We start from the raw sequence: 21,570 nt of genomic DNA, 5'->3' as shown, positions 1-21,570 counted from the left end.
ACTTTACTTCTCTTTAGATTTTCTTGGCCCCCTTCCAAAAAAACAATGTTAAGTACTGAGACGATAAAATCTCATTTTAAACGAAGCTCATTGTTAAGTACTTATTCATTGTTATCCCATTTAGAATAAAGTTTCATCATCTCAACAATGAGCTTCGGTTGTAGCTGAGCTTCGTGTAGTTCGAGGTTTCGATTGATTGGAAGTTTCAATTGATTACAGGTTTCGAGTTAGCTTAGTTTAGATTGAGGCGATTGAAAGTTTCGAAGCAATTTTCAATAGAAAGAAGATGACAGACAAGAGAATTAGGGATCGTAGGAGATAAAAGGGAACTTGGATTTTATATATTTGTTTATTGTTGAATTTCCGAGATTACATTTATTATTATTTCAATTATGTATTATCCAGTTAATGTTAAAAAAGTATTAAATTTTTAAAATTTGTGACTTGGCACCACTCTGACAGTGTCACGACATAAATGATGATGCCACATGTGTTTTTTTGGAGGAGGTCCAGGAAAATCTAAAGAGAAGTAAAGTGTAGAGACGAAAAAATTGAATTTTAAAATGAGGGATCCAAAAAATTAAAAATACCAAAATAAAGAGATCAAAAGTACATTTAAGTCCAAAAAAAATTTAATCATAGAATTTTTAAGAGTAATTTTTAAAAGTTGAGGTTTTAATTTAGGTTTGTGAAGATAAAGATACAAAACATGAGAAATTGACATGTATACAAGAGATTTCTAGACTTTTAAATTAAATGTAGAAGCAACATCTTATACTACAAATCAAAATAAAAAATCCATATTAATGTAATAGTGGAATTAACGATTAAAACGTACAAAGCCAAAAAGTGTGACCAACAATATTACTTCACACACCATTTCACTCAAATAACGAAAACAAGCTTCTTAAATTGGGATTTTACTCCATTTTGGTATTAAGAATTTCTTAGTTTCTCATTAAGGTAGATAATCTTATCTATGAATCTAATATATCTATTATAGTATACACAACATGATCAATAAATTATATGCTTAATCAACATCAATACTAATGCTAATATTCCTCTCCATGCTTGGTGCAAATCAATGCAAGCATTAGTTGTGGAATTCAATAAACGCAACATGAGCCAAACAGCAAAGAAAAGTAACATAACAGCTATCCTTAATATTGCATGTGGGAGTTTGACCCAAAAAATTGCACTTGGGAACATGTATGGAACTCTCTATATAAGCAACACACCCCCATTAGACATCTTCATCAATTTTGAGCCTTGGAAGTTTTCTTCTTCCATCATCATATCACATTAGCTAACCAAGGTTCATTTGTAACACAAAATATGGCACAAAAACATATCCTCATATCACTAGCTATTTTTCTCTCGCTCCTCTTAGAGTCCTCCTTGGCCAAACATAATTCTCAAACAATAACCTACATAAAGTCCTCTTGCAATGGTACTCTCTATCCTAATCTATGCATTCGTTGCCTTAACAAATTTTCACATTCAACCATAAATGGCCCTCAACATTTAGCCCAACTCGCCTTGTCCGTAAGTCTCTCTAGAGCCCTTCAAACAAGAGTGTACCTTTTAGACGCAGCCAAGGAACTCGAGACAATTGATCATAACAACAAAAGGATGTATCTAACCGTTCAAGATTGTGTGAATCAAATCAATGATAGTGTTGACCAACTTACCCAGGCCATCAAAGAACTTAAAAAGTTGAACCAATTTAACACCATCATCAATGATAAAGTGTTGTGGCACATAAGTAATGTTGAGACATGGGTTAGTACTGCCTTAACAGATGCTAGTAGCTGTGTGCAATCATTTCCTGGTCACAGGATGAGTAAAAGGGTTGCAACGATTAAGGTTAGGGCGAAGAATGTTGCAGAAGTTACAAGTAATGCACTTGCTTTGTTTAATAGTTATGCTTCCAGGTACAAACTTGCAGCAACTGGAACCACCAAGAAGCCTTGAAAAGCTAAAAAGTTTGTTTCTTTTTTTTCACCACCCTCTGTTTGTTCATGTATATATTGTATACATGTTTTTTCTTTGGGTGGTTTTATATTACTATTAATCAAGTTTCATACAAAACAATTATTGTAACTGCATATTATAAAGCTAATTAAATTCACATGCAAAACAATGACACATTTCATATAATTTTGATGTTATTTCCTATTGAAACATTATAGAGCACTTGTATTCAAAAACATCAAAACAAGGGGTATGTCACATATATCATAAAGCCTGATATTCAAAAATTAGGCTCAAACATCATTATCGAGCAGAAGAAAGAAAATACAACAAAATTACAAAAAGCAAATAATCTGCAATAACAAACAATTTATTGCTAATCATACTCTTGACCAAAAAGTTACAAATACACCAAGATATAATAGACAACCTGAGAGAGCAGAGCAATGAAATATGGTTGGTTGTCCATTAACTATATAGTATTATAGAAAATGGCAGCATATGTTTTTCTGGATTCACCCAATTATGAATTTAACCAAGGAAAAACATTGGGTGATGTCTGCAACCTCCCTGTTAAAACTTCAACACCAGTTTCTGTCACCTAATAATCGAAAGAATAAATCATATTAAAATAAAACGGTACCAACTAAAGCATGCACAATCTGCACTTCTAAATATGAACCTAAGAAAAATATCAAGAAAATAGAAATGTTCTTACCAAAAGAGTATGCTCAAATTGGGCACTTCGTTTACCATCTGCTGTAACAGCAGTCCATCCATCTGGCCACAATCGATCTCGCCAGACACCTATTAGAAACAATCATTCATAAGTATTTGCTAGATTACATATATAATCAAAGTTATCTGATTAAGTTTTTTTACATATATACCTGCATTGATCATTGGTTCAATTGTAAAAGTCTGACCAGCCTTCATCACACCAACTGCTTTATTTCCTGCCAGTGGTTAAGGTGTATTGCAAGTGTTCTCTTCCATGTAATTTTTTTTTAAATACGAATTAACAGAGTGAATGCTAATATCGATAAAACTGATTCAACTTTTGAAAATATTGAATTTATATCCAACAAAAAGTGTTTTCGCATACTCTGTAGTGGTGTTGTCAATAGTAGATATCAGAAAATGGCATTTTATTCAAATTCTGCTTCACTGTAATGCTATAGCAACTATTTGACAACACTTTATATTATTGCCTGTCGCAGCGTTTTTGTTGAAATTTTGCTACACTAAAGCATTGTTTTGGCATCTATTTGACAACACTGCCATGCAATGCTTTTAAACAAGGAAAGGATACTTCCATAATGAGGAATGTTTGGTGCACAATGGAAAAGCTCTCCAATTCCATGACCACAATATGATTTTACCTATAAGAACAAGGGAAAAAATGAGTGAGGAACAAATAGATAAACCACCCAAAAGTGTGAACAAAAAACACTATAGGTAAGAAAGAATTGAGCTGTGTACCACTGAGAAGCCTGACATTGAAGCATGACGATTAATAACTTCGCCAACCTCACGGAATCGTACCCCAGGTTTAACTGAATTTGATGGAAAATAATGAAAAAGGAACATATGGTCAATTTCTTAAAAATAAATGTAATCTTTAGTTAGAGAAATTACATTCAAATTATATTCAAATAAACATGATTGTACATACCAATGGATATTGCCTTATCCAGGCACTCATATGTGCATTTGACCAACTGCCGCGACTCTTCGTCCACATTTCCGACAAAGTATGTTTCATTGAGATCACCTGCATAACAACTCACATGATTAACCAAGTGTCGAATTTTATGATCTTACAGTACAAAAGTTCAATTCATATAAATGTTATCAACTTATCATGGACACCTTTATAAAACACAGTGAAACCAAGTGTCGATTCTATGATCTTATAGTGCAAAAGTTCAATTCATAGAAATGTTAATCAACTTACCATGAACGCCTTTATAGTACACAGTGACATCAACATTTACAATGTCCCCATCCTCAAGCTTCCTGCGGAATGACTAAATTTCTGAGAAGTTCTGAATTTGAAAAGGATATAATTGTCTACTTTTTGACACTAAAGTAGCACTTCCTTTTCACTAATCAAGTATAAAGTTATCATATAAAGGATTAACTGAGAACATTAGGGCCTGTTTGGTTTTAAAAACAGTTTTTGGTTTAAATTTTTGCATCTTTTCACTATTTTTGTATTAATCTTTAGCAACAGAAAACAAAGTTAAACTTAAACAGCATTTGTAGTTTAAAATGAAAATAGAAAATAAAAACACAATATTTCCTCAAACCAAACAGGCTCTTATTTTCTGTAATTATAGTCAGAAAATCTACAAGTAAAATTGAGTATTAGAAACAAAGAAAAATGATAGGAAGAAGAAAGAAGGAAAAAAAACTCTGATCATTCTACCTTGCATCAGGAATTCCATGGCAGATCACTTCATTAACTGACCTGTTAGAGAGAGCAAAGTTTGTTCTTGATAAACACCAATACAGTCTATGAACAATAAATTATGTACAGAAAGAAAGTACCTACGTGCAGCAAGATTTTGGAAAGAAATGGTAATTGAGAGGTGAAGGGTATCCTCCTGCGAAGTTAAAATTATAAAAAAATATTACATCACTACCAATGGATCAATTTAGATCTTTTAAAAATAATGTTTCATATCTTATCAAATAAATAAGTAAATATATATGTATCAGTGCCCAATGTTTTAGACATTAACGGTGTCGATGTATCCATGTCGTGTCAAGTATCTATGCCGGAGCCTCATTGGCTTTTGTAATTGCCAAATGACAATGACATCAAGAAAGCCAGGGAGCATATTATAGAATATAAAATTTTCAAAATTTAATATTATGTAAACTTACTAAACTGAATAAAAGTAAAAGCTGAAAAGGGTTTCAAAAGTGAAACTTATTAAAATTAGCACCTGCAGCAATAGTTGCCTCGTGAACTACTCTATCAATCTCATCAGTTGTCACGCCGGGCTGAATAATCCGAGCAGCAGCATCCAACACCTCTCTTCCAATCTACGAATCAATTTGTGAAATGAGAGTCTAAAGTCTGCCATTTTACTTAATTATAACAGACAAAAAATAAACAATGTCTGAAGAACATCTTACCAAAACCATAGTTTTTCTTTTAATTTTTTTTATAATTGTTTGAAATACTTTATTCTCTTACTAATTGAAATTAGTACAGGAACCAAATTTAATGTGAGCAATTTTATGTTGCAGCAGTTTGTTTTAATTAACAGAGTGGGTTTTGTAGTAACTTCTGGTGCAATTACCAGCCGAATAAAAGTCAGAATAGGTAGGCGGTTATTGAGTAGGAAAAAGGACATGGATAGGCCAAGTTCGCAAACCCTTGAAGAGGGAATTCTTGTAACCCTTGCAGTGGGAAAAAGGACGTGAATAGGCCAAGCTCTCAAACCCTTGGAGAGCGAATTCTTGTAACCAGTCATATCCATTTGTGTTTCTGTTAGTTTGTAATCAATCACTAACTCAGTTAAAAATTTATTTCTAGAGACATGAATCAATAAGTTAGTGTTAGAAAACTGTCAGTGATGAATAACACATGACCAAACTGTATTGATGTTCTCTAGAGATAACTTTCAACACTTAGTGATTACAGACAAACAGAAACACAAATGGTGGATAATGTAGAATTGATAAGACAGGTTACGAGAGTTCTCACTCTCCAAGAGTTTCAAAGTTTGGCCTCTCCCTTTCCTTTTCAACACTCAATAACTGACTACCTATCCCCATTTTCTTTCCTACTTTTATTCGGATGGTAATTGCACCAATAGCAGATACTACAAGTCCACTTGTGCTAAATAAAAGTAAACGGCTACTAATTAAAAAAAAACTACAACATAAAACTGCCTACATCAAATTCAGTCTATATACTAATTTTTAGCCCTAGATCCTCCTCTTATAATCTATATTAAAAAAACTACAACATACTAATTTTTAGCCCTAGATCCTCCTCTTATAATGTATACTAGTTAAAAAAACTACAACATACTAATTTTTAGCCCTAGATCCTCCTCTTATAATGTATATTAATAAGAGGTCTAACACAATTCGTAGCAGAATTTGAAAAAAAATGTTGTTGTTCTACGATACACTATTAAGTGAAAATACGCTAATAGCACTTTTGTGCAGTGGAATTTGAATAACCGTTATTTGCTGCGATCAACGATTTACAGCACAAGAATACATAAACCAGTTTTGCATTAGGTTACTAATTGAAACAGCATAGAGTTCAAAACTTCTCCCTGACAATCTACAAGGCAAAATGGCAGAACTCACCCGACAAGTTTCTCTCATTCTTTCAATTTGATCTGGTGACTTGATCTACAAATTAATATATTAGTTAGAAAGTGGAATAAAACAATTCATAAAATATGCAACTTGATCTTGAAAGATTAACATCAATTGAGTACGCGGGAATTCTAAACAACCTACCTCAACAGTATGCTGCAGATCACTATTGGGCTCAATTATGGGAATTCCCTAAGAAAAGATAAAAACAAATTAGAATCCAATGAATCTTCGGTATATCATGAAAAGATAACTTCAAATTGTATTGGCGTAAAATTATTAAATACTTTTTTAAAAGAGAAATAAATCAAACACTTAAAATTAGATAAAATGTTAAGCATCTAAATAGGAAGAAGTCAGATTACTCACATCATCAGCCCAATCAGGTATAACAACATGAGCTGGGACAATCCGTTTAGGAGATATGGGATATGGCCGCAGCGCACTTGCAAGAGCAGAAATAAAATTAGATTTCAGCAAAATAATTGGAAAAAAATTGCAAATTAAAAAAAAAAAAAAAACAGAGAACATGGCGGAGAATAGGGCTGGCAATGAACCAAACTAACTCGAAAATAGTTCGAAACTCGATTCGAAAATTAAATTGTTGAACTAGGTTCATGAACCAAATGAGCTGAGTATGAGCTAAAAACTAAGTTCGTTAACTAAATGAGCTGAACTTGAACTATACATAGTTCGACTCGTTAGGTTCACGAGTCAACTCGATTATATATAAGATAGATTATATTGTCTTTAAGAGTAGGTTTAAATATTTGCTCTAAACCTTAGTATCATATTTTATTTTAATCTAACGGTTTTAATTAATAATTTATATTCTCTAGTGAGTAAAATATTTCTATAAATAAAAGTAACATCGTATAAATTCCAATCTTATAACTTTTATTTTGTTTCTATATTTTTTATTTAAAAAATATTAATTTAAAATGTCAAATATATATATATATATATATATATATATATATATATATATATATATATATAAAATAGACTTTAAAAAATTACTTTTAAGTCCGTAAAATAAGCGAGTTGAACCTAATAAGATAAACCTAACTAGCTGAGTCGAGATGTTCGTAAACTTCTAACAGGTCGAGTTTGACCTGGAAAAAAAAGTTCGAGATAAACTCGAACTCGAACTCAAACTCGGCCAATTCTTAACGAGTCGAGTTTGAGCTGAAAAAAAAGTTCGTCATGAACTCGAACTCGAACTCGACCAATTCTTAACGAGTCAAACTGAGTTGAGGTGAGTTCGACTCGACTCGGCTCATTTCCAGCCCTAGCGGAGAATGAATTTAAAAAGGACTATGAACGAATTGCAAAAACATGAACATATTGTTACTGATAATATAATCTTCTGCTATTAATTTAAAAAATTGGGATACTTATAAGTTTTGAAACGAGAAAGGTTTAGAAATGCTGGAAATTTACCCAGTCCAGTCATAGTAAGGAAGCTTTGGAGTTCGACCCTGCCCTCTCTTCACGCAATATAGCCATCCTTCACCAAGTGAGTCTGAATTCTGTGTACCACCTGAAGATAGTTTTGCCTTCAGATGCACTGATTTGTGCGAACTCCATGAAGATTTAAAACATTCTTGGGAGCTGTTACAAGATACCAAAATTGATTTCAAATATATGAAAGATATTCATACAATGAGAAATAAAATTCTGTGTGATTCAACAGTTGTAAGAAGTAACAGTAAGTATTTAGTAGAAATTCACTGTTCTCTCGTCACAATTAGCAACATTGCTCAACTTCACCTTTTATACGGTGCCCTTCGGAGCAACAATGTCATCCCTTTCACCATAATGCTAATCCCTAATAACTACCAATCTGTTATAAATATTTAGTTAGATCAATCACAGCTTACTTCTTATTTTTTTACAATAACTAGAACAGTATTACTAGTCAGAACCATATCCGTGTTGTCTATCGCAGATTCCAGAAAATAATGGGCTATTCAAATTCTACTACAGCATTATAGCCTCTATTTGGCAACACTTTATACTAAATTGTGTATCGCAGAAAAATAGAAGTTTTTTCAAATCCGATGCACTGTAAAGCCACTATATCCGTTATTTAACAACACTGAAACAAAAATGACCCTTTGTCTCTTAGGCAATAGTTGAAGAACTAAAGACTCACATTACATAGAATCACTGCCTAAAAAGAAACACAAAAATCATCTACACAGCTTATGTGAATCACTGAAGCCTGTTTTGTTTGCTTAGAAAAACAGCTATTTAGTCTTATGACGGACTGCTTCCATTTGTAATTGCAGAACGGCGCCTTATTTTCACCTTGTTTATTGATCTGTTTGGACGGACTTTTCGGAGCTTTATCTACTAACTGAGACATAAGCACTCATTTCGGGAGAGCTTATGGAAACAACTTGTGACGTGTGATGTGTATGTAAGCTTTTTTAACTTACGAAACAGCTTATAGCTTATTTAAAAACAGTTTGACTTCATTTAATCTTTTGTTTCAGAAATAGCTTATACACAAGCACTTATATGGTAAGTACTTGATTGCTTGAATCTTGATTAGTTGTTTATCAAACCAACCAATTTAACAAATACAAATGACAAAGAAACCAGAAAAAAAGATTCTCAAATCAAACACTCCCTAAATATTCTAAAAGATCGTATTCATATACAATCTATCCTCGTGGCTATTTCATTTCATTATTACCTATAAAGATTCAATAACCGAAATAACGGAACTTCAAACAACTAACAGTAGAACACAATCACATACCAGAATGCAGAACCTTCGCGAGGAAGCTTCAATTCCATGCATTTCGGACACCTAATAAAACAAAAACAAAATAAAATACATAGCAAAGTTAAAATCAATTTGATCAGAGCTAGAAACTAAGTCATAACCACACATCAAATGAAAAAAGAAAACGAATTTCAAAAATGGTTGAAACTTGCTTATGCAACTGTAGAACACAGGGAGAAAGAGGGAATAATACATACTGAAGATTTGCAGGTTTGGAACAGTTAGCGCAAGAGAGTTTGTTTACGGATGCATCGGATTCACTGGACATCGTTGGAAGCAACTGGTTACTAGGGTTTTGAGGATTTTGAGAGTGGAAATGTAGAAATGGGAAGGAAAGGTTTTTCAAGCAGAGAAGAGGAATTTTATAACTTCGTGATGAGGGAGGTGAGTCATGCTTTGGATTTGGGCCTGGTTAGTTGTTTTTCTCGAGGATTCTGTACGCCACCCCCTAAATTTTATATGGCACCCCTCTTATTTATTTTAATTACACAAATATCCCTTCTCAAAAAAAAAAAACAATTTTCGAAACAAATTTTTAGTGCAGTTACAAAATTTTCGGTATCACATAAATTTCTGGTAGTTCATTTGAAATTTCCGGTACCTTTCAAAAAAATTTGAAAATTTTAAAATTTACAAGTCTATACTAGAAATTTAGTTGATAACTGGAATTTCCGATAGTGTGTTTTGTCAAATTTTTTGGACAATCATGATTTTGCCCACAGTTTTGTTGGGTTATGATTTCACCGACAATCTTGTGTAGTCTACAATAAATCAAATATCCTATAGATAAATGGCATATGTTGTAGAGAAAGACATCTTTTAAAATGTCTCTTCCTCAATTTCTGATTAAGACAGAAGTGTATTTCAATGGAAATAATCCTCCTGTTGAGTTAAAGTTTCCAGATGGCGCCTCATCTCTCGACAGCTTGACAACTAAGTTGAATGAATTGTTGTCGGGTACTAAAAACAAAAGGGTGAGAACAATTGAGACGCTCCTGATCATCTGAGCCTGGTGATGGAGGCGCGTCATCACCAGGTACCTCTGTATCATAAACCCTAACAACAGAAGGTCCTACAGCATTGGAAGACCCGACAGTAGGTGGTATAAGGCGAGGATGTAATATAGTGAGATACCATTCTAGATAACCATCCTCACACTATGAAGGATGTTGAACAGTCACTGCCTTAGACCTTATGTCACGAGCAGAGCTGATGATGTGGCTCCGAAACCATTTAGCAATGCCTCCTTCAGAAGCATTCAGAACTGGTCGAAGGATGCCCTGGACATAGCCATACTACCTGAGACACCTCTCAGGTAAGTGTCTAGCCATCGAGACCTCCCACCTCATATGCCCAAAAAATAATGCAACATCTCCGAATGGACGATGGGCCCAGTGAGCTGTGTATGGTGTCCATACGACATCATGTACTGTTAGATCATCCATTCTCATCATGTACTCTGCAATCCCACCTTGAATCGCTTGTTTGGTCTTCCATCTACTAGCTCGTATAGCGTCTTCTACGACACGCTGCACCCTTTTATCATAGATGTTGGTGAAATGCTCGTATGTCCAAAACTGAAGAAATAAAAAACTAATTAATGTCACAAACAACAATAAAATAAAATAGAGTAAGTGCCATCAGATGTAGCATGTACGCCCTAGCGGCAACGTCATGCCTATAAGCCTCTATGATATTGAGTAAATTAAAATATAAGTATCGTGTTTTATCGTATCCACAGGGACTGGAGCGATATTAAAATCATTCAATAATTTTTGTAATTTTAAGCAGAAGTTTCAAGAGGTTTGATTTATAAGTTACGAAAAGTAAACGCATATAGTAAATAAAGAGAGTTTCTAGAGGAATTGGCTTGTTAGGAATTAGTGTTCATTCATCCATTTAATATGCACATCACGAATCAGTTATACACAAAATTAAGCATGTTTCAATATCATAACGTAGGACACAAGGACACTCAAGGAGCTCCCACCGTCGAAGCAAGTTTCCTAGTTTCTCCATCCCACTCACAAACTACCTAGTTTTCGCCCTGCCTCTTCTCTTTAGCCATGGGGAAAGCCTCCCAATTAATATTAAGAAACAATTGCTGGTTGATGTTCATACTGCACTTGGATAAAGCGCTCTTTCCTGCAAAACAAAGACACAATGTAAGTCACATAGTAAACGGAAGGAAGAGAAACTAAAGTTAATTCCCTCAGCCACGAAGCTTACTTAAGCACTAATCTACCCCGCCATTACCTCCTTTATCTAGAGAGATTATGGTATAAGAACTCATAAGTTTGAAGCAACTTAACACTTGAATCATCTCTTTTTCAATAAGATGAAGGCCACAAGAATCCATTCATTTGATAAGCTAGGGGTCATTCGTCCATGATAAGGGAAAGCGAGGAGCGTTAGTGGCATCATTAGGGGTGTTCGCGGTGCGGTTTGGGCAGTTTTGACTTAAAAAATCATCTAAAACGCAATAGAAAAGAACGTGCGATTCAGTTTGGTTCGATTGGCTTTTGGGAATAAAACCAAACCAAACCAATGCGGTTTGGATTGGTTCGGTTTTTTACAAAAAAATTATTGAGCCATACATACACATGTATATATGACAATATAGCTTTGTCTTTATTCATTTATGCTTATCAAATAACAACAAAATTCATCATATTTGGACAAAACTTTTCATGTAATATACAAAAATAAGATTAAAGAAAAGTGGAATAAAAAACATAATATAGTAGCATAAAACAATAAAAGAGATTTGAGAAGACTTAAATTGAAACGTTAAGTGTGAGGAAGAGAAAATAATTTGTAATCCGAATGCAAAGTCATAATAGATTTGAGTTTGGGTTGGATTTGGGATAAATGAAGTTTGAGTTGTAACATAATGTAGTTTAGTTCGATTAGGTTCAGTTTGTAAAATTCAAACCGTAAACCGAACCATGCAGTTTTGTTATAAAATGGCCCAAACAAATTCAAACCAAATGTGGTTTTTGCGGTTTCGGTTTGGTATGCATTTTTCTATTGGGCCGGTTTGATTTTGAATACCCCTAGGCATCATTAGCCACCATAAAGGCACCATCATGCCCTATAACCCTCACAAATATATCTCTCAAATCCTCATAAGGCGCCACATAGAGTTCCAATAGGCCTTTACCCGGTAGAAGGTGTAGAGTTATCCATCCACTAGCAGGGAGGGTCTCTACATTGTGAAAAGAAAAGAATACTTGACGGTAGGAAGGACGCCCAAGCGTTGGTAGATAACCTCAAAGGCCCTGATGATGCTCCAAATGTTAGGTGTGGTATGGGATGGAGCAACATTGGCAATCTCCAAAATATATGTCTCGTATGGAGTAAATGGTATGAAAACCCATAACTCATGAATAACATGAAGCTGCAAGCAAAAAAACAGAGTACTTATCATAACTGTTTTAGCCATTTCTACTTCTAAACAAGGTTCTAGGATCACATTGTTCTCATGATCTATGCTTGAGAACCTGATGTTCTGATAGAAACATGTGATCATATCCATGCCGAAATATAAAGACACAAAATCTTTGACACGAACGCATTGGAATTCTTCTTGGACATTGGTCCCTGGTGAAAGAGGTTAGGAAGCCACCATCGAGGGCACCCGAATTGTTAAAGCTCTAGAGGTTTAGTTCACCTCGAGACTTCTCCCTCTCCCTGAGTTTGAATACGTAAATAAACATACCTAAGAGGCTTCTCTAATCAAACAATGGAAGTTTTGAAATGGCAAGGAAATATTTTTCAAAAAATTAGTCAAGGCCCTTTATAGGAGAAAAACTACGGGTATAAGCGAACTTGCTTATCTGGCGACATAATAGTTGCAAAGAAGTGGAAAAGGTTTCACACATCAGGAATGCTCGCAACAGAAAAACCAAACTGGGCTTCCCTAGGAAATCATCATGAGCAGCATTAAATGTCATGCACACTTTTCCCATTAGATGATTTCCTTTCCATAACTAATTGATGTTTTGACGTCTATAAATTGATTGATTAATGACATGATACTCGCATAACACCTAACATCATAACTAAGGTATTCTCTTCATGGTTTTCCCCTTAACTGAGGGACTCACCCATAACCAAGGGACTCACCCTAACTACGAGATTCACCTTGGCTAGGGGCCTCGTGTGTAGGGGTGTGCATGGATGATTATTTTTAAAAACCAAACCATAACCACTTTAAATCATTTAAATGGTTTGGATTTATAATCATAACCACATTTCAATAAAAACTGGTTATTAAATCGGTTATAAATTTGGTTATGATTATATAACCGATTTAAAAAAAAACCCAATTTTAAAATATTTTTATTTAAAAAATAAAAAGTTTATAATTGAATTAAAATATTTGGATTAATTTTGGATTTTGGGTAATAACCGAATTATAACCGAATTCAAAAATAATTTAACCCATTAATAACCATTTAATTATGAGTAATGCTATTGAGTACGAAAGAATTTGAACAAGAAACACAAGAATGTACATGTGTCATTAATTTAGTGGATAATTTTTAATTTATTATAAATTAAATTTCCTTTTTAATAGGGATCACGGGATGGTTGTGATAAAGAATGGTTGAGATTTATTCTTGCTTTTCTTGTTTTCATTTTTTCTTACTAATAAGCATTTTCCTTTAATTATATCTGAATTATATAGATGGACAACCAACCCATTAATAATTAAACTGGTTGATAACCATTTAATTATATTGGAATATTTAAAATGGATTTGGACCTCACAACCGGATATTTTGCACACCCCTACTCGTGTGGAAGGGATAAGTGGATTTAGATTCGCGGGACAAACTTAATCATTTTGCTCTTTACAAGTCCTCATGCTTGAGAGATTGTGTAGAAGACTTTCATGGGGTGATATAAGGACACACCCTCATCAAACACCTTGATGAAGGAGCACCGCTTAAACGCAATCCCCACTTAATAATCTCACATTCACAACAAACTAGTAACAAACTCGTGCGTTTGCACAGGTTCTAGTACGGGACACGCATTTGTTTCAGATGTATATTTTTTAATAAAAGAATATCCGATTACTTATGAAAAAATAATAATTGAAGGTATAATTAATAAAAAAATATTTTGGTCAGTAACTTCATGTCCCGTTAATAATTAATATTTTGATGAATAACTTCATGTCCTGTTAATAATCAATATAATAAGACCAGTATTTTTAGATTCTTTTGTTTTCTCAAATAATAATACTTTCTATTTTACCTACAAATTATTTTATTGTTGTTGACAATGAAGGAAGTTAGAAACTCATAGATCAGACCTAAAGACCAAGAAAAAAAAGAGTGAAGTTAAAAACGCAATGGATCTTCTTTGATATCACATATTTGAAAAACATCATTGATATTTTTCACAAATAAATCAAAATATTCATTGATCAGTAAACATCTTAACTACAGAAACCAATAAAAATCACATCTTTGTCATGGAACTAACACTAAAACATACAATGAAAACTGAAAAAAAAAAAATTTAAACCAAAATCTATTTTTTCGAAGAAAAGGCAAATCAAGAGTGTTAGTTAAAAAACATGTCTAAAATTATGGAAAAACATGTAAATAATATTGTTAACCAATAACAAAATATTAATGCAATGTTGTTTAAAAATGAAACACGGAAAACGAAAAAACCATAAAAAGTTTGTATCTTTTACCTTTTATAGATCTAAATTTGAATCGTTGAAACTTTCTTCTATCTATTTTACTTACAAATCATTTGTTCTTGTTGATGACGAAAGAAGTTAGAACCTCCGAGGCTAAACATGAAGAATCTGAAGAAAGAAAGAAAAAAAAGAGTGAAATTAAAAATCAAATGGATCTTATGAAATAGAGAAAAGAAAGTAGAAAGAATAAAAACAGAAAGAAGGGGAAGAGTTAGAAGAAGGGAGAAGAAAAGAAAGATGATTGGTGAGAGAGAGAAAGAGAAAGAAAAAATAATCGTTAAAGAGAAAGAAAGAGAGAATCTGTGAGAGAGAAAAAGAGAAAAAATAAATGGCAAAACCTAAAAGAAGGAAGGCTGGGGAAGCTATCCACGTGAAACATTAGTGAGCAAGCAGGACATTTTGATCTTTTCCAGACCATTCAATTTTCTTATATGATATTAGATATCATACATATAGAGCTTCTCATAAATGTGAGTAGGGGTGGCAAAACGGGCCGTGGCCCGCCGGGCCAGTCCGCGCACCCGCCAAAAAATGTCGGGTTGGGTTGGGATTTTAGGCCTGCCGCTCGCCAAAGCCCGCCCCGCCAAAACTCGCCGCCCGTCATAGCTCGCCCTGTCAATGCCCGCCGCTCGTCAAAGCCCGCCGCTCCTCCAAAATCCCCTCTTTTTTAGTTAATTTTAGTAATTTCAATTCTTGATAGTTTATTTTATATATTTATTTGTAAATATATGTAATATTTTTTAAAGTAAAATTTGTTAAAAAGTTGCTTTTATAAAAAATTGTTTCAAAAAATAAGTGAAAAATTTAATTAAAAGGTAAAAAAATCTATTAATCTATTAAAAAAATGCAGAAAAAAATATAAATAAAAATAGGCGGGCAAGCCCGCCGCCCGCCAATCCGCCATCTTGGCGGGACATACATGATTTTTTATGCCCATTTCACTTGACGGGCATGCCCGCCCCGCTCGTTTTTTGGCGGGTTTAAGGCGGGCGGGCAGCGGGCGGGGCGGACGACCCGTTTTGCCACCACTTAAATGTGAGTTTGTTCTAACCACCATGAATAAGCTAAAAGTATCTAAAAATCCTTATTAGTTATAGACTGCTATTTATATTAACTTTTTAACAAGTACAAATATTTTTATTTTGTTATTGTTTATTTTTTAATTGTGATTCAAAAATCATTATTAAAATTCTAAAAGAAAGAGAGTATATCATAATTCATATTTCATACTAAGTATTAAAAAAACTAGATTGTCGACCCGTGCTCCGCACGAGGAACACGGATATATTAGAAACAAAACTATATTTTTTATAATTACATTTTTTATAATAATTGATATTTAACTTTTATTTATATATAAAATTGTCTTGTAGGATATTTAAAGTATTTTGCAATTATATTATTAAATTTTTAATGTGAAACAATAATACAAAAAGTATTTATAATATTATTTTTTAGGTTATTAGAAGATTTATTATGGTTTCATTTATATATTAAAATAAGTAAGTTATTTCTTATAAAATATGACTACTTGAACTATATTGAGTTTAACATTTAACTCATAATATAAATTAATTTTTTTTACTTATTATTTAAATTTAAATATGAAATATAGAAGAGAGAGATTCTTTAGCTTATATTTTAGAAATGATAAATACATATTAAAATTATATTTTTATTTTTATTTATCCTCTATTTTAAATTATTTATATAAAAGTTATTTTTTAATCATGGAAGTAATTTCAAAAGTCAAGTAATTGTAATAAAGTTTAGACAATAATTGGTAATAAATTGAAAGAAAGAAAAACTTTATGAGTGTTAAAGCCAAATATATTTAGTGAATATGATTTTCCTTTAATGAGTTGTTTTAAATATCAATACATAATTGCAAATAAATGGAAATGAAGGAAAATTTATAAGTGTATAATTGAAAATAAAGTAAAATTCATGCTAATATTTATTATTTATTAATAAAAAATCATGGCTAATATCTTTTATTTATTAATAAAATATTTGACTGTTATTACATAAATAAAAAAGCCGTAAAACAAATCAAATTGAAAAAGAGTATCAATCATCAAATCGAAAAGAGAGTGAATCATTCTGTTTCTTTTATTTTCAAACATAGCAATTTTGACTCTTTAGTGATGGATGCATTGTCACCTTCGAGAGCAATTGTTTCTAAAGATTCCAAACTCATAGGCCATAGCTTTCGCTCTCCAAGTGAGTTGCTAGTTGGAGTCTGACAAGTATTAGCAACAACCACTTCATCTTTGAAATTTGAATCACCACCTTCAATAACTTCCTAAATTACATTTTAAAAGGTAATTATTAGAGATAAACACTAATAAAAGTATTCATATATTTTTATTAATTTTAAATACATAATATAAAAGTAATAAACCAAAAAAAAAAAACATAATATAGATAAAAAGAATTACCTTTAATTAGGTATATTTGAGATATGATGAAGAGGAATTGGAAGGTTAGTATTCTGTATTGTTATCGGGAGGTAAATCGGTGTGCTAATGTGTTAGCTCAGTCGAGACGTACTTTTAATGCTTCTTTAACAGTTTTTGAGAATTGTCTTCCGCACGTTAGAGAGTCGTGTGAGGTTGATCTTAGGGGACATGCTACCCCGAGGCATATTGTTGTGTAATGTTTTTTTTGTCGGGTTTAGACCCTCACTCTTACCAAAGAAATACTTTATCCCAATTGATCATGAATTTGTCTCTTACCAAAGAAATACTTTATCCCAATTGATCATGAATTTGTGCGATTAGGTGTAATCCATATAACAACAAAACAACAACAAAGCATAAAGTTAATCATGTAAAATAAAATACAAAATATGATATACTGATGATATGTTTACAATACTAACCATTGATAGTAATTTTGACATCTTGCCACTCAAAATCTCAAATGTTAGAGTTATCATAGAAGAAATATAAACAAACAACAAAACAACACTAATCACTGATTTTAAAAAATTTCGTGTGTGATGAGAGGCCCGTGTGTGATGAGATGATCAAAGAGAGATAATAAAAGAGGTATTTATAATGAATAATAAAAATATTAATATTAATATGAATTAATATCTATATGAAAGTTACAAAATATTAAGTAATATAAATATGAATTATATTATATGAATGCTAACGTAAATATGAGTACTATGTATCAGTTTTTTTATTGAAATAAATGTATCAGCTTTGTTAACGTAGAATTCTAATAGAGAGGTGAATTAATTAAATGGTGATTATATTTCAATTATGCATTGATATTCAAAACGGTCTATTAAAACAACATTATATTCACTAAAATATTATAATTAAATTTATAATATAATTACATTGATATCCATTACATTTATTATAATTAATTCAAAAATTATAATATTAATTAATTAATGAATGAAAAAATAAATGAAATAAGTAAGATTTTTAATATTTGGATACAATATAAAAAATTTACTATATTAGAATTAGATCTTTTTATAAAAGTAATTAATTAATGATTGAAAAAATGAATGAAATAAGTAAGGTTTAGATATAAAAAAATTGATTTTTAATACTCAATTTTTTTTTATTTCATTTGTATACCAACGATTAATTAAATTACTTACAACCATTTTATTATATAATTTAAATAAAATATGGGGACAACTTCTCTACCCATCACAAAAAGTTGGGTAGTGTACCTCCAACCAATCACATGATACCATTTAATTTTAACATATTTAATTATTTATTAAATACTACAATTGTTTGTTGTTTTCAATGCATTTTATAAAGGAGGTAACCTTACCCAACTTTTTGAGTTGGGTAAATAAGAATTCACCATAAAATATTATTAATCATTAATAACAATAGTTTGAATTTTTTTAAATTAATAAAATATGAACTTATATTAAATTTATTTTTATTTTAAATCTAAAATAAATTAAATAATAAGGACTTTTAATTTTTTGGTACAAATTACATACAAATTACATACAATCATTTTATTTTTTAATTTAATTAAAATATTATTAATCATTTATAACAATAGTTTGAATTTTATAAAATATTATTTTTATTTTTAAATATAAAATATATTAAATAATAAGCATTAGGATTAAGTTTGTGTCTAGGGTTGTCAAAATGACATTCTTAGATTTATATTAAGGAGATTATTAATATTATTATTATTATTATTATTATTATTATTATTATTATTATTATTATTATTAATATTATTATTATTATTATTATTATTATTATTATTATCTCTTACTATTATTAGTTAAACATTATGTTATTATACATTATTTATATAATTATTATTATTATTAGTTATATTTAATATAATATCAAATAATAAAAGTTAGAATTAGGGGATTGTATAAATTATATTACTTATATAAATAAAGTAATTTTATATAAATAATTTTAACATTTTTTGTTACAAATTACATACAAATTACATACAATCATTTTATTTTTTAATTTAATTAAAATATTATTAATCATTTATAACAATAGTTGGAATTTTTTTAACAAAATTAATTAAATATAAAATTATAAAAATTTATTTTTATTTTTAAATCTAAAATATATTAAATAATAAGCATTACGATTAGGTTTGTGTCTAGGGTTGTCATGATGACATTCTTAGATTTATATTAAGGAGATTATTATTATTATTATTATTATTATTATTATTATTATTATTATTATTATTATTATTATTATTATTATTATTATTATTATTATTATCTCTTACTATTATTAGTTAAACATTATGTTATTATACATTATTTATATAATAATAATTATTATTAGTTATATTCAATATAATATCAAATAATAAAATTTAGAATTAGGGGATTGTATAAATTATATTTCTTATATAAATAAAGTAATTTTATATAAATTATTTTAACACATAATTTTATAAGTATAAAAAAATGAATTCTTAAACTATATTAATATAAAAATTTAAGTTAAATATTATATATTACATATTTATATAATTATTAATATTTGTGACTGAATATTATATTATATTATTATGATGATTATTATATTTTTAATGTAGGGTTAAATTAGTAAAAGTTAAAATTAAGTAGAGAAAAATATTTTCCAATTTACTTCCTTCAATTTTTATGCGATTTCTTTGCCTGTGACACTCTTAATTCGAGTTGTTACACCGGTATTTCATTTTAGATTGTTGTTCTTGTTACAACAATTATCTTCATGTCATTTTAAAAATCTACAAAACACATGAATCTTTAACAAAAATTTAAAGTTGTACGTGAACGTTAACATAGGATTGAATTAGCAAAGTATAAACAATAGATCAACCCTAAAGAGAGAGAAATATTTACCAATTTACTCTCTTTAATGTATATGACATTTATTTTGTATGATACTCTTGATTTTAGTTGTTTAAACTCATATTTCATTGCCAATTGTTCTTGTCATAACAACTATCTTTGTTTCATTTTACAAATCTGCAAAACATACGAATCTTAAACAAAAATTTAAAATTGTATGTGTACATCCACATCAGATTGAAATAGCAAATTATAAAAAAAAAAAAAGATCAATCCTATAAATTGAAATTAAAATTAAAATCATAGAAAATAGAAAGAAACAATATGAAATCAAATAAAAATAATAATATAAATAACTCTCATAATTTCTTAAATAATGAAGATACATTTTATTTGATGGAAAGACTTGTGTTTTTTGTGACAACAGTGAAGATGGTTTTTTTTCTTCATGTCCTTGATGGAGAGACTTGTTGCAGTTTACTATGAATTTCTTTCTTTTTTTAAATTGAGAACAATATTATGATTTAACTGAGCTATATAAATAGAGATAAATAAAAGATATTGTGATTTAGTAACCGAAAACTAATAACTAATTATTACGTATAAAACTTAATAACGTTTTTATTGAATGCGTTATTTATTTTGTAACATAGAAATTTTGACATTAAAAGAAAAGTGATTTGATTGAATACTATTAATTATTGATAATTGATTTTAATTGATTGTTATACAACAACTGACTTTAAAATTTTGAGAGGTTATCAAATTTAATGATTTTCAATAAATTTGCTGTTTGGCATCCCTATGTTATATCTTGCATCGATTTTTTTTTATTTCAATGGTTCTGTATAATTTAAATCCTAATATTATCATTTTTTTATTTTTCATAGTGTTGGCTCAATATTATATTATTATTATTATTTATTTTCATTATGATTATTATAATTAATTTTTTTAAAAACAATTATTATTTTGAGATTTTTAATAGTTGTAATTGAATATTATATAATAATTATTATTATTATTCATAACAGTGGTAGTTGGATATTATCTTATTATTAATATTATTATTATAATAATAATAATAATAATTATCATTATTATTATTATATTTTATTATTATAACTGAATACTATAATATTATATATTATTTATATTATTATTAATTGTGGTGAATGAATATTACATTATTATTATTATTATTATTATTATTATTATTATTATTATTATTATTCTGAATTTATTATATTTTAAAAAAATTATAGCCGTGGCTCAATATAATATTATTGTTTTTGTTTTTATAGTTATTATGATTATAATTATTATGATTAATTATTTTCCATAATAGTTTTTATTTATATATTTTTTAATAGTGGTAATTAAATATTATATTATTATTAT

The 21,570-nt window shown here is 29.9% G+C and overlaps 2 protein-coding genes across 2 annotated transcripts; one reads left to right on the top strand and one right to left on the bottom strand.

Moving 5' to 3' along the window:
* The first annotated feature begins 1,284 nt into the window (after nt 1-1,284).
* LOC131601467 (pectinesterase inhibitor 9-like) lies at nt 1,285-2,146 on the top strand. Its single transcript, XM_058873293.1, has one exon. It carries the CDS (start codon nt 1,339-1,341, stop codon nt 1,975-1,977), a length of 639 nt encoding a protein of 212 aa, XP_058729276.1. The 5' UTR covers nt 1,285-1,338; the 3' UTR covers nt 1,978-2,146.
* A 69-nt stretch (nt 2,147-2,215) lies between these two features.
* Nucleotides 2,216-9,479, bottom strand: LOC131601466 (methionine aminopeptidase 1A-like). The gene is made up of 16 exons (XM_058873292.1): nt 9,322-9,479; nt 9,098-9,148; nt 7,771-7,941; nt 6,697-6,772; nt 6,472-6,519; nt 6,316-6,360; nt 4,932-5,031; nt 4,535-4,586; nt 4,409-4,450; nt 3,935-3,996; nt 3,653-3,751; nt 3,460-3,533; nt 3,290-3,359; nt 2,868-2,933; nt 2,696-2,784; nt 2,216-2,578 (listed from the first exon to the last, which is right to left on the bottom strand). Exons 1-16 carry the CDS (start codon nt 9,390-9,392, stop codon nt 2,501-2,503), a joined length of 1,194 nt encoding a protein of 397 aa, XP_058729275.1. The 5' UTR covers nt 9,393-9,479; the 3' UTR covers nt 2,216-2,500.
* Nucleotides 9,480-21,570: the final 12,091 nt, after the last annotated feature.

Source organism: Vicia villosa, linkage group LG5 (assembly GCF_029867415.1).
Source record: "Vicia villosa cultivar HV-30 ecotype Madison, WI linkage group LG5, Vvil1.0, whole genome shotgun sequence".
In the NCBI taxonomy this organism is placed as follows: domain Eukaryota; kingdom Viridiplantae; phylum Streptophyta; class Magnoliopsida; order Fabales; family Fabaceae; genus Vicia; species Vicia villosa.
This window is presented reverse-complemented; position numbering and strand designations above follow the sequence as displayed.